This window comes from Coturnix japonica, chromosome 2, assembly GCF_054131305.1.
Source record: "Coturnix japonica strain WE chromosome 2, WE-NBRP24, whole genome shotgun sequence".
Classification (NCBI taxonomy): domain Eukaryota; kingdom Metazoa; phylum Chordata; class Aves; order Galliformes; family Phasianidae; genus Coturnix; species Coturnix japonica.
In genome coordinates this window covers 135144351-135158631 of record NC_140664.1, presented here as the reverse complement: position 1 = coordinate 135158631, position 14281 = coordinate 135144351, and the positions used below count along the sequence as shown (strand labels likewise).

The 14281-nt window shown below is 43.0% G+C and overlaps 1 protein-coding gene across 1 annotated transcript in view; it reads left to right on the top strand.

Moving 5' to 3' along the window:
* The window catches only part of OXSR1 (oxidative stress responsive kinase 1), a 73137-nt gene that overhangs the window by 23313 nt on the left and 35543 nt on the right, over positions 1-14281 (top strand). The window contains exons 3-4 of the mRNA XM_015852904.3: positions 2029-2137; positions 11497-11638. Of these exons, the coding sequence (XP_015708390.1) occupies positions 2029-2137; positions 11497-11638 (251 nt within the window). The remainder of the gene's footprint in view (positions 1-2028; positions 2138-11496; positions 11639-14281) is intronic.

The window sequence follows — 14281 nt, the reverse complement described above, 5'->3', positions numbered from 1 at the left end:
TATCTATAAATACGTAATATTTGTGCATGTTTTTCAACTACTCTCTTGATCTCCTTGGGAACCTGCTCAAAATATTTGGAGAGGTTTTACTGAGGTAAGATTAAAACCAGCTACTCCAGATCATTTCTAAGAATCTTGGCTTTGGGGAAGGGCTGGCCAGTATAAAGAGCAGCAAAGCAACATCCTGCTTGCTTCTTTTCACCTGTTTTTTCCTCCGATGCCATTTATGAGTGTCTTTTTCTGCTTGTTGAACGTTTGCATGCATGCTTTTAACATTAATTTAAAGCCTTAGATCAAATGGTAATTCCAGGTGCAGGTACAAAGGCTGTGTCAGGTTATGGATTCCTTAACAAGGGATGCTATCCAGTGCTGTAAGCAAGTCCAATATGATTCCAGGGTAAGCAAATGAATGTAAAACTCTGAGCTCAATAAGCTGAGTTTGGCGAGGTTGCACAAATCAATAGAGTTCCTTTATTTTGCACAGTAGCTTGACACAAGCATGTGTTATCAAGGAGGAGAGCGAGAGCAGTCAGAATAAGCAGAGGATATTATTCCAGGCTGTATTTATTTTCACAGGGTGGTTTTTAAGTCATCATGTGTGCTATACTGATTTCATTGGCCGACTCCTCTGCCCTTCCTGTTTAGGATTTTTGTTTAATCTTTGTATTGGAACTTCCTGGAAAGTTGGTGCTTCTACTGGGGGAGCTCAAAGAGGAACCGACTGCATTTGACTCTTCAAATACACCTACACTGAAAAGCAGCACTAAACTGGATCAATCGATACCACTGTTTCTGTGTAGCTGTGACTTCCAGCTGTGTACCTTGGGCGAGCTGTGTGCTCTTATGTTGCATTTAGTCACAAGGAGAGCTTTCTGTGTGGGTAGGAGAGGAACTGGCAGTGTCTGTGGGGATGCCTAGGAATGCCTAGGCATGAGTGAGTCCTTAGAGTATCCTCTTGTGTTTCGGTGCTTTGGGAAGAAGGAATAAGGGCATGGATGTGAGGTGGTCCTGCTCTCCTTCCCCTTGTGTACAGGGCTGTGATAAGTGGTGTCTATGATCAGCAAAGTGATGTCTTTGAGAGCTGGAGGAGGTACTGAGGAATGCATCGGTCTCACTAGAAGCTACAGTCAGGCAAACTGGGGCTCTTGGCTGAGATTACCTGCATGGCTGCAGCACTGATGCCCAGCCAGGTAGCGCAGGATGCCAGGCTTGGCTTAATGGGTGTTTTTTGTCTGTGAGCAATCAAGAAACTATGAGGCTTTGTCTGACCTAGTTATTAGTACTTACATAATGAGAAATCGGTCAGTGTTTTCTGTCATATTGTTCCCCCTTTGTGAAACCTCAATCCTTAACCGATAAATGAATGTGAGAGTAAACGTGGTCAAAACTCAGGCAATTTCATATCTGAACATATTTTCTGTTGTACTCCATCTGTAGTAGCCAACTACTTCCTAATTTCAAACTGTTTTCCCTATTCTTCCTGTACCACAAAAGATATAGCTCTCCTTTGTGCCCTCAACCTGATTGAGCTGAGCCATCTGCTTTCATGCTGAGAAGAAACATTAGGGATGAGATACCCTTTTTTTTCCAGAGGCAAATATTTCCATTTCTCATCCAAATGATAGTTTTTTGACTGATTAAGCATCTGTTGTGTAATGGATCACTGAAAGAAATTGGTGGCATAAGCTGCTTAGGTAACACTGGTGAGTTTTCAGGAGTGTTCTGTTGTAGTTGAAAGCAGGTGTTTAGAATCATTTTATTGCTCTTGTCAAGAGGGTTTCAATCCACTTTTGTTTTCTGTTAGTTAGAAAGATAGACAAATAGAGTATCCTTGAATGGCTTTGGGTTCAGATCTAGTATAATGCAGGCTGAGTATTAAAAGTGTCTGGGTTTTAGTTCTTGTGGTTAGGTGTCCTTTTTCCCCCTCTCTCACCTTCACGTAGTGTTGAATTTTGAGGGAGATAATTTTTGTACTCAGGGAACGATAATCATTGAGACTAACTGCTAATGTTTTATTTTTCTTTGCAGAAAGAAATTCAAGCAATGAGTCAGTGCCACCACCCCAACATTGTATCTTACTACACATCGTTTGTGGTGAAAGATGAGCTTTGGCTGGTGATGAAGTTACTTAGTGGAGGTGAGTGGTCCAATTTCCATACCCTGAAAGGCAGCATTAAAAGTTGATGAGTGTTTCCTTTTATTTTCATCTCAGTTTTCCTTCCCACTTCTGAATTAACATTGAATGAAAATGCTTAACTTCAACCCATTCAGCTCAGAAATAGCTTTTTATTTCATGTATGTCTGTATTAACACCTAACTGCATGACTGACTGTCTCTTTTAACTCCTGTTTTGTAAATGATACAAAATAATTCTACAAGATACTGTCAGTGTTTAATTGCTGAATGACTCAGATGAGCATTTGACAACAGAAGGATGTGACTTCAGACACTTATTAAGGAACTCAGGTACAGATGTAGTAGTTGAAACTATCCTAAACTTCAAAACAACAGAAACAACACCACCACTGCCCCTACAATTGTTTCTTGTATTGCATTTGCAAAAGTTTCTTAATCCTTTTTTTATGAGCCTAGGATGAACTTCTGAATTAGAGATGTATGCAGTCATCTCTGCTGAGCCTACCCAATCCCAATAGCTTTATAGTTGGGACTGTGATGTTAGCAGCTCCTCTTGCAGGGCTGATCGCTTGCCCTTTTCTCACTTGAGTTGGAGATCTGCATAGTGCTGATAGCTTGCTGGTAATCAGCCAGTCTATTGATTTAACTTACTTGTTGGCTGCCCTTGTGAGGAACTTAAATCACCTGTTCCAAAGCAGAACTGCTGCTCTAATGCCAGTCTTACAAAGGGAGGACAATATCATAGAATCATCAAGGTCAAGCACAACCTGCCTTTCGTGAACCCATGCTGGCTAGGGTGATTCCCCCTTGTTGTCCCACACGTGCCATGTAATCTCCATCAAACTGATCTGCTCCATAACCTTGCCTGGCACCAAGGACAGGCTGACAGGCCTGTTGTTCCCCGTATCCTCTTTATGGTCCTTCTTGTAGGTAGAAGTCATGTTGGCAAGCCTCCAGTCCTCTGGGATCTTACCAGTTTAGCAGGAATGTTGATTGATGATGGAAAGTAGCTTGGCTATCACCTCCACCAGTGCTCAGTGCTCCCACAGCGCCTTTGGGTGGACCCCATCTGACCCCATAGACCTGGCAGTCCAGGTGGAATAGTAGTTCTCTAACAGTTTCTACCTGAATTATGGGGGTTTTATTCTGCTCTTCATCCAAGACTTCCAGATCAGGAGCTGCCTGATTTGTATGGAATTGTTCCTTAGAGCTGGATGTCATTCACACTTATAGGTGACAAAATAGCTGCAGTATTTGGAGTGATTTCAAATTACCACCTAGATCACAGGGTCAGGGAAGCATCTCACTTCTTGGGTTTATTCCCTCAAGTGCTTTAGAAACAACTTCTTTGAGGGGAGGGTGGGGGGAATTGTAAAACTTCATATCAGCAATGCTAGATGGTAATATTTTCCAGAATCCTTAAGTTGCCATCAAGACAATAAATGGTATTAAGTTTGGGATGATAGGAGGACTGTTGCTGGTGTTTTAGGCTGCCTTGAGGAAGACTTTGATGCTCCTGGCAGCCTAGATAAAGGGAATGGGAAGCTGAAAAACCTCTCTTTCTTTTTAAAAATTAAAATAAAAGAAAAACTAGATCTTTTCTGGCTTTTCTGCTCTTGGCTCAATACTGAAGACTATAAAATGCCAGAAGATGTGGAAAAATCGAGCTAAACTTGTTGACTTCTTCCCTGAAAGCTTGATAGTGACTGTAAGCATGTGGCTTTGAAAATCTTTAGTATTTCAGCAGTTCCCTTGGGGGCAATCACATTTCATGCTGAGTTTATGATGTCCTATGCGCTCATGTGTCATTAAGCAATACCTCTTCTTTTCTTGGAGGGACACCTAACAGTCGGATCATTAAAGATGGGATCACTCTTTGGACCACAAAGTACCACATAAATGAAGAGAAAAAGTTTAGAAAATAATCATAGCTTCAGAACTGTCCTCTTGGTGGGGAGGCATAACCTGTTAGTCACCTTGAATAGGCTTCCACATTATACAGAGTGGTATTTGACCCCTCTTTAACTCTGGCCTTAAGTGGAGAAGTGCTTTAAAGCAGTTAAGGTACAGAAATCTCTAGTTTGCTCTGTTGCACATATTGAAGACCAGGGTTGTGCAATAAAATACTGATTTATCACTTGAAGCGAAACAATTGGGGTCTGGGGGGAATTGCTAGAATACACTTTGAGGGCAACTTGTTGGCTTTTATGCAGGAGGAAGATACCTTGAGAGGTATTTCTCAGCTTATGATTTTTTCATGGCTCTACTTCAGAAATGGGATTTTAGATCTTACAGGCACGTTCTACAGGCCGGTTCTGATGGTGGGTTAAGAAACTCGTGTGTCAGAGCTTTCTGAGCGAGGAACTTTTCCATTCACTTTTAATGAGACCGTTTCCAGTTGTTTTTAGATTGAGTGATTTATATAACGAGATGCTTTAAGACCTGCTTTTCATTCCTTTCAGCTTATCAGTAAAAAGATTGGCTGGTTCTGTGGTCATCTGTTACCCGATGAGGAAAAATAATGGTCTGAATTTCTCAACAGGAAGGAGCTTTGGCTGTTTTATCAGTTTGGAAGGGGAAAAAATAGAAATAACAAAGTGCAGCCTGACTCCTTTATTCCATTTAACCATTCACAAAGCATGGGCTGAGATTTATACATCCAAGTAAGCACATCAGATCTGTTTTAATGCATTGGTTGTGGTTTTGTACCATGACTTTTGTATGGGTAAAAGTTCAGAATCTTACTGCTCCTCTTCTCTTGGTTTCAACCTATGCTGGCTTTTTAGGCTGAAAGTAACTTAAGATTTAGTTTACTTATATGGACCTCTTTACTATCATGCAGTCTTAAGTGTAAGTCTGTTGTTGTTTTAAGTGTCATTTAATTTAGTTTTCTGATAGCAGTCAATTTGTTGAATCTTAGCCTTGTTGTGGGTGAATATTTTAGAAACATCCCTTAGGGAAGGTATCCTAAATACATCAAGCTTGGAGCAGCCAGAGAGAACGCTCCGAGGCAGCTCCATAACCTGTGCGGTGTTGTCCCTGAAACTGAGCTTTTTATCTCCACTTTGCAAGTATTGTGTTGGTGGAAGATATGGATTCTGTCTTTGAAAGTCATCAGCAGTGAGTAGGTAATGGTGAGCTGTTGGGGAGCACCCAATGAGAGCTGGTAATCTACATCAGGGCCGGGTCAGAGTGGTGGAAGTTGGTGCTGAAAGGCCTTAGAACTGATTTGACACAGAGGCAGAAGAGCTGGGTAGTTGTTCCCGACTGCTTATGCTCTGGCTGTGATGATATCCAGCTGGTAGTGATAAGGGGCTGCTGGGTGTCTCCAGTTCCTCTGATGCCCTCTTTCAGATCTGGCAATACAGGCTTGAGTCAGGTTTGTGAAGTTTCTGCTGCTTATTCCTCTATTTATTATTTCCTTTTAATTTCTGATGATGAAAGTGTTTTTTGGGGATCCAAGCTTAGCAATGTCAGCTTGGCACCCTGTCTTCTTGCTCCAGTGTTACTCCAGACTAAACTTCAATAGCTATTTCTAGCCAACTGCTACCCCGCTCTTTGCCTTGTTGGCATTCCCATGTCACAAGCGTTAATCGTGCCTTCTAAAGCTATCTGATTCCCTGTCCTGCTTCCCAGCTCCTGTAGCTCTTTAGTAGGAAGAGGAGCAGCTGTCCTTTAGTGCTTTTTCTGATTGTGACCTCTTTGCTCCTCTAAATTCTCTCTGGTTTCAGGAGCTCTCATTTAACAGGTGACCCAAAGCTGTGGCCAGCTCCACAAAACAGTTGCTTGTGTAGAACAGCTGTCTGTGATGGCTGCTGCATCGCATGGCATTTTTCTATTTTATCTCAATCATTTGATGAAGTGCTTGGTCAGAGGCAGGAGATTGTAGGGACTGTATTTGATTACAGGACGTGGAGCTTGGAGATGCATTACTATTTCCTGGCTGTAGAAGGAGAAGCATGAAAAAGAGCTGATTTTCTTCAGGTTTCTTCTCTAAACATCTGTCCCAACACTGATAAGGCTGCCTTGCCTCGTTCATTGTATTATTTTGCTTCCTGCATTAACCTGGTCTCTCTCACTTACTGTGCAAGCACTCTAGAGAGAAAGGAGCAAAAAGTGGAAGTATCCTTAACTTTCTCCCTCTGTGCTGATGTGGTTTAACCAGGGTTAAGAAACAGCTCCAAAAGCAGAAACCTCAGAGGGCTCCGTAGGTGTCTTTTCCTTTGTTTTATGTAACTTGTTCTTTCCTTTACTTTAGTGTTCATCTGCTGCATCTGTGTACTTCAACCCCAGACCTGCTGAATCCAAGCAGCTGTTCTCCTTAGTGTTTTATTCCTTAGTTTGTCAGGCTGACAAGGTGCAGGTTTAATCCTTGGCTCTGGCGACAGGCTCATCAAAACCACTGGCTTCTCTCAAAATGCCTTAAGTAGAAACGGATCTCGCAGCCTTCCAGAGTGCAGGGGATGCAGCATCATGTCCAGCATCTGTAACCCTTAACTGTGAGACAGATCTCAGTTCTCCCAAAATTGTCTAATGAAACACCATCCAGCACCATTAACCAGCCTTTTTTTGTCAGGCCTTTAAATGGCAAACTGATTGTAAGGCTGATACTATTACATTGCTGCTGGAAACATTAGGGTATTACACTTTCCTGTTCTGATTGCCTGGCAAACTTAAAGGAGGTGGTGACTTTTGTTGCATAAAACTTTTCCTGTATCTGTCCTATTACTGAGGTTATAGCGTAACACGTGAGATGTGGTTCCTACAGCAACTAGCTCTGCTACGAGTTTCTTCTCCCTCTGGGGGTGTATAAAATTCCAGCCATCTAATACTCTTGCATTTATCTGTAATCATCCTCTAAACTGCTCCAGTTTTCCTCTCCTTCTCCTCTATTATGTCTTCTCTCCCTGTGATGAAACATTAAACAGGATGGCTGGTGGCTGTCACATGGCTGCTTTCTTCCTCTCCTAAGGAGGAACATTAGAAGCAGACTTCCTAAATGCCATTAGCAGTGCTCAGAGCTGTAGGTGAGGTTGAAGAAACGCGTGTTGGACTCGGAGCAGGAAGCACTGATGTTTGTGGTGGCTTGACGTTGAAAGTGAATCAATGGAACAATTAGGACTTCTTACCCCAAGGGTGCGATTACACGAAAGTTTTCTCCAGCAGCAGAGCTGGTTTTAGAAGTTCCTGGCTGCTGGTTCTCCACCCTGCCTGGAAAACTGGATTACCAGTTAGTGCAGTGATCTCATTTACAGTATGGCTTGGTAAGCAGGCTCATTGGCACAACAAGGGAGGAGGTGAACTGTGGTGCTGGAACTCATTAAATCTCATTGTGCTGCTGAAGAAAACAATCACACAATGGCCTGGGTTGGAAGGGACCTCAAGGATCATCAATCTCCAACCCCCCTCCCTGGGCCACAGGCAGGGCTACCAACCTCTACTAGACCAGGCTGCCCATCCAACCAGGCCTTGAACACCTCAGAGTTGGGGCATCCACAGCCTCTCTGGGCAGCCTGTGCCAGCACTTCGCCACTCTCATAGTAAAGAACTTCCCCCTGACATCCAACCTACATCTTCCCTCCTTCAGCTTAAAACCATTTTCCATTTCCTCTTGTCCTGCTGTTATCTGCCCTTTCAAAACAATGGGGGAGCTCATAGTACAGTACATGTTTGGCTTTACTTGGTATGTGTATGGGGTACAGGGTGGGACTGCAGTCACTAGGGTGGGTGGTGAATAGTCTGCCAGATCTTAATCTACAAGAACATTGCCACCTTAGAAATTCAGGATGTTCTTTGTTCACAGGTTTCTCTTTGCTGCTTAGATACTGCTGTCATGGGTGAAAGTTAATGGTATCCTTCTGGAAAACTGGAAATGAGCTTCTGTGGATCAAGTCAGGCGTCATCAGCTATTCTCCATCTGTGCCAAAGTGAGAAAGGCAAACTGCAGAGCTTCCTGCTCTTCAGTGCTTGGGGGGCAGCAGGGAGAGCAAATGGGGGGATTGATTCCTTTTGTGCAGCTGGACAGATGTCTGATCCATCTGCTGCGGGGCTGATGCAAGCAGTGAGGACTCCAGAACAAGTTACTCCCTGAGTATTTGTGTTTGACATTTAGTAGTTACAGGCTGGGTTTTGTTGTGTGAGGGTAAGCCTATGCGCAGCTGGTTCCCTGGTGACTTCTGCTGTCATTAGGAGCTATTGCATTAGGAACTATCAGAGCAGGCTGTGAAGCTTGTTAGTTTGAATGGAAAACCACTTAACTTTCAATTGCTGTACGGTCAGCACTGTGGGACTGCACTTTGCTAAGCAGACGTAATATGGCTTGCGATTGGCGTCACTTACTGGGGCACTTGAATGCTGAATGACAAGTAATGCTAAATGCTCTATCACGTTGCTCAGTATCTTGTGGGCTTCCTGTTGGTGTGCTGCTCAGGATAGATTTGATAGGCAGCTATTTGTCCTGCAGATTGCTCAGTGCAGTGGTGTATGTGGAGCACAAATCCACACTGACATTACATTTAAGCAGATATTCAGCAGAGTTTAGGTGTGCTCCAGACTTCCTCAGTTACTCTTTGAAAGTGGCTTAGAAGCTGGCAGTACCCAGAGTTAGGATGGTGTTCTGAAACAGGATGATCAGTGTGGGTAGAACACATGCTTCTGTGTAAGTCTGATCTTTGTTCCAGTTCAGCTGAATGTTCCTGGTTAATGTCTAGCAGTTAATGTGCTGCTGTTTTGGGAACATGCCGCTGTATGCAAAGCAGTCCTTTTCTCCCCTTAGGCTATGGATAGGGCTCCAACCTACTAACCTCCTACAGCATAATGCAGTTGGTGAAAGTGAGAGCATTTCATAGGATCATAGAGTTGTTAGAGTTCGAAGGGACCTTTAAAGGTTATCTTGTCCAATTCCCTTGCAGCGAACAAGGGAAACAAAAGAGGGATGAACCATCTTAACACTTTCTTCCACAGGAAAGTGGCTCTTCTTTTGCTACTTCCCTGAGAGAGGCATTTTGCTGATGGCCTTGTTGCTGTTTTTCTTTCTGTAGAAGACTGGCAAATTCCTTCACTTCTTTGGCCATCTCATTAGGAAAGTGGATTTAGAAAAACATGCTTAAAATGGCAGGTTGGGCTGGGAGCAGACGCACAGCATGGGTGTGAATCAGCTGTTGCCCATTGACAAAGAAGGCTTGTTGTGTGCGTGTCCTCTTGTCTTTTATTTTTCTTCCCTCTTTTTCTGGGTTTGGGTACAACCTCAAACTTGGCTGACCCAGGATTTCTGACCAAATGATTTTGAGCACCTTATTATCTCCCTCCTCATGTTCCCTGAGCTCTTTGCAGGAGAGGGGGGAAATACTTCTGAACGAGGGCCGCTAACAGAGCTCTGGGGGTGGAAAGAGGACAAAATGAATACGTGAAGAACTGCATATTTTCACTGGACTTCTGAACAAGTGGCAGTTTGTTCTCCAGATAAAGGCATGTTTCAGAGGAAGAACCTGAACAGTGAAAGTGTTTTTGGTCTTTTTCTGTAGGTGTAAAAAAAAAATTCTTGTCCAAAATAAGGAACATCAGGGCTTGCAGGCACATACTTACTAGTATGAATAAGTGACAGGCTGAATCCCAGGTGAGTCCTAGTGCTGTACAATAGAGCTTCTCAGCCAGCAGAATCTACAGGGTGAGATCTCAGTGAAGGGGTTTGTATTCTGGCTTTGGGTGCTTCACAGGTCCATTCAGTGAAGATAATGCTGCTCCCATGCAGGTAGCCCAGCATGCAGAACAACCTGAGTTATGGCTGGGTAGAAACCTGGACTAAATCAAGACCCAGAACAAAGCTAACTGAAGACAAGGGCCTCTATGCTTAGTTGTATTCAGCCTTCTTTTACCTTGTCTAAGAAGAGTATTCTTGCATGAAATGTTGGGGAGGTGTTATACATCCAGACTTCTTTCTTTTATTTGCTTCTTCATTTGCTTTCATTTACTTTTGCTGGATGCTTCATCCAGGCTGGATGTGGCTCTGGGCAGTCTGGTCTGGTGGCTGGCAACCCTGCATATAGCAGGGGGGTTGAAACTGGATGATCATTGCAGTCCTTTTTCAACCCAGGCCATTCTATGATTCTTTTTTTTCCTGTCTTGTTGATGTGTGTTAGGATCACATCTTTTGCAAATACCACGAGCCAAATAAAGGTTTTCTGGTGGTAGAAACTGGAGGTGCCATTCTGGAGAAGAGTGTATCTGGTCTTATTGCTTGCAGCTGGCACAAGGGGCTGTCAGCTCCTTTCCCTGCTCACGAGTGTGTTCTTCCCTTCCTTTCTCCTTGGCTCAGGCACTCATCTATCCCATAGATTATTTATGCTCACTGCTAACAAAACACAGCCTTTTTTCTTCTCAGTTTAGTTTTCGGTCTGCTTAGCAGTTATCTTAGTGATGCCCAGCTCCTCTACAATGATGAAGATGGAAAGTGTGTGCTGCTGACATTACTTTGTGCTGGTATCTGTAAAAAAACTTAATAGCCAATTATGTGCTGATTAAATCGTGTAAACCAGTGTCTGAAGGGGCTACAAAGCACATACCTGGAAAGCAAACTTAGGCATCCTATGTTGGGGTGGAGGGAGCAATAAAATCTAGCTCTGAGGCGGTTGTCTTTAATCCAGATACAAAGAACATAATATCCAGTATACTGTGAAAACAGAACTTGCACAAGAAAAGTGTTGTTGGTCAACGATTCAGCTTATTTCTGGGTGTAATTCAAAGAGGTGGTTTACTCCATAAAATGTGGTTTGTCACACAAGGTGATGTAATTCACACCATGACTGGGAGGGAAAGGAAGCCTAATGCTTCTTGAGAAGGACCTAAGCTATCCTAGTTTTGTATGCAGTAAAGAAATGATTTCTTCTCAGAGTTCAGCCTCATTTGTTCAATATTCAGTTTTAATTTCCTCTGTATTGAGTTTGTTAAAGCACAGGGTCTGATTTTTATTAAGCTTTTTGTCCTACGCTTGTGAGTCCCTGCAGCTCCCCTGTTTGTTCCATTTCCCTCTTTAGTACAAAAACAGCTGTAGCATCAGTATCTACTGAATGCCCTTCCAAGAGTTCTGTGTGTATATGGTTTACAGTCTTTGAACAAGCCAAAATATAATGGATTCCTTGTGATTGTGGGGTATTTACAGCCTCCCATGAGGATCTGCCTTCTCTGTCAGGCTCATGGCTGTAAGGCCTGTGTTCTTACCACTGCTTTCCCTTCAGGAGAATCTCCGGCCACTGGCAGATCCTTCTGCTTCTCTTCCCAGTAAACTTCTGTACAGAGTGTTTATAAAAAGTATACAAATCAGCTCTTCTCGTTGAAGCTAATGTGTTGAACTATTTTCTCTAGGCTCCGTTTTGGATATTATAAAGCACATTGTGGCCAAAGGAGAACACAAGACTGGTGTCCTGGATGAGCCCTGTATAGCCACGATCCTCAAGGAGGTGCTGGAGGGGCTGGACTACCTGCATAAAAACGGACAAATCCACAGGTATTTTTCATGTTTCTCATCACTGTCCTGAAGTGTGCAACACTGGATAACAGATAACTGGATAACAGATAACCACTGGAACAGCAGGTGAGCTGGGATGACCAGACTGCATCTGCTCTTAGAGAGTGGAAAACAAAGATTGGGGCTTTACTGAAACTCAAGAGTTGAGTTTTCTGCAACTATTTCTTTAGAAAATATATGAGCACGACAAGTTTGGGTAAACCCTGGGATATCTGAAGTTCTTGTATAGAAAACCTCTTTCCAAATATCAAAGTCCAGCTACAAAGAGTGATTATTAGGTCTGGAAAAGCTTTGGCTGGTCTCATGTCTTGCAGAGCTACAGAAGAGCTACAAATCACTCGCTATGAGTGCTGTGTAAGAAACATTGGACAATTTAATAAGGAGTCCTTCAAGCCTGGTTGTTTTTTGTTCTTTTTAAGGCAGGACGCTGCAGGGTGAACATCGTGACATTTAAATTTGGGTGTTTTCATTTAAAAAAGATGGAAACAAAATTAGAACTGAAAAACCGTTCTGTGGACAAAACCCAGTTAGTTAACTAACAGCCTCATGTGGTTTGATGGATCACTGAAACGTGGGCTTACTGTGCTGCTCTGTCATTTTGGGGCGTATTTTTAAAGCATATTTTCCTGTCCCCTGGTGTTTCAAGGTGTGGTGTAGTTTAGAAAGAGACGGTGCCGATTCAGTATGTTCTGTCATTTAAAAAAATAAATGTACAATCTTAAGTATGCACTGAAAATAGAACGTATGGCTTGTGGGTAATATACGTCATCCCAGCCACACGCTGCTGCTGGGAACAGCAATCTCTTCTTTGGGAATTCTATGAGCTTGGTTGTCTTCTGGTCCAATGCCATTATAAACTTGCTCCAGCACAGCAGCAGCAATGCTTGTCCCCTTGTGATATAGCTGCTCGAGAAGAGGTAACTCTTTCTGCCAAAAAATATTTTAATTAGAAAATCCAAGAAGCATTAATTTCATAGTTTTGATCAAACTGAATGGCCTTTGTGGGTTTGTTTCTGGTTTAAAAAGGAACAAAGGGTCGGGAGCAACTTTGGAATGGTTCATTTGCCTGAAAGAAATCTCAGATTTCAGTTTCCAGTCTCCATTGCAATTCCTGTTTAACAAGAATAGTTGTTTTTGCTGAAGACTGTTCTGATTCACAGCTGTTCACTTAACTTTCATTTTGAGAAATGATTTCAGGCAGCTCCAGGAAGGTAATGTAAGAGAACAGGAAGGTAATGTAAGAGAACAGATTACTTGCTCTTGCACCCTTACCGTAAATAATTCACCCAACCATGTTCATCTGTGACTTCCAGTTGATCTTTTTGCTTATTTAGTTCATCTTGTCCAATTAAATCTAAATGGAATGTGTTAAATTTCTTTCTTCTTTCCTAAAGATGTCATGTAGGGATTTCTTACAACGAACCGTTTCTCTGCGTGCCTTCCTGTAGTGGAACAGCAGAACTAATAGTTGTGGTGAGGATTGGAGCATGAGCTACATGGATACGTGTATTAGGGCAGCTCCAACAGTTGAAGTGTTTGAATTCACGCTTTGTGTGGGGCACAGAGTGGTCTGGGAAACCTCACTGTGCTGAGAAATCTGGTGGTAAGCTGAGGTATGGAAGGGAAGTTGTGTGTAGGTTTCCTACCTGTGAAGCAATGGATGGGTTTGTAACTGGTGGCTGAGAGCAAGCTGTACTTGCCTCTGAGTGAAGAAATGTGCTTCCTTAATAGAGTTAATCATACTGGCTTGCATTTGATCCAGATGTGTGTACACCACCGGGATAAACACAGCTTAAAGCTGTGTGAGGAAAAGTCCCATCTGCGCTACATACGAATGGCTGTATGGTTTTCACATTTTGCTTAACACGAGGGGTCATAACAGTGGCTGTGCCTGAATGGGAACGCAGATGGAAGTCTTGCCAGAGATGCTTTGAGAGGAAGTGTTTAAAATAACTAAGCTTCGCTCCCCTGGGCCAGCTTAAAGCATCTGGCTCTAGAGGAAGCAGCATCAGGTGATGGCTGAGCTGCCGAATGTGGTGTCTGTGATGAAGGGCAGAACCTCAGACCAGAACGGTCAGCTGTGAAGGGTAAGAACTGAAAGTCTGATGTTAGGTATTGAACAACAAACCCAAGGCAAGCAGCAATCCAGCAAAGCATGGAGTTCAGCTGGTTACAAATGCAGTTGGGGTATTATTTATGTGTCGTCATACCTTGGTGAAAATGACAGATTCATTTATTTAGGGACAAGGTCTGAGTAAGAAACAAAAAAGTACAATTAGCACACCTGCATTGGACAAGCTGGCTATTGAGAAAGCCCAAAGGATAGGTGTGTGGACCCAACTGCTGACCTGAAGTGGGAACAGCTTGTTACTGCTGTAAGTAATCAGTCAGACCAGAGCAAAATGTGTATCCGATGGTGGAGCTCAATGCTTCTAAATTATGTATCATGTTAAATGGGTAAATTAAGTTAACAAGTAGAAAACTGCCTTAATGAAATTCTGCTGTGCATAAGCTTGTCTTGAACTTAATGCCGCTTCCAATTAAGGTTTGGGGAGCTGGCTTTGCAAGGGAGCAAAGGGACAGGTGAGTGGTTTGACAGCATTCTCTAGAGGAGATCGGAAA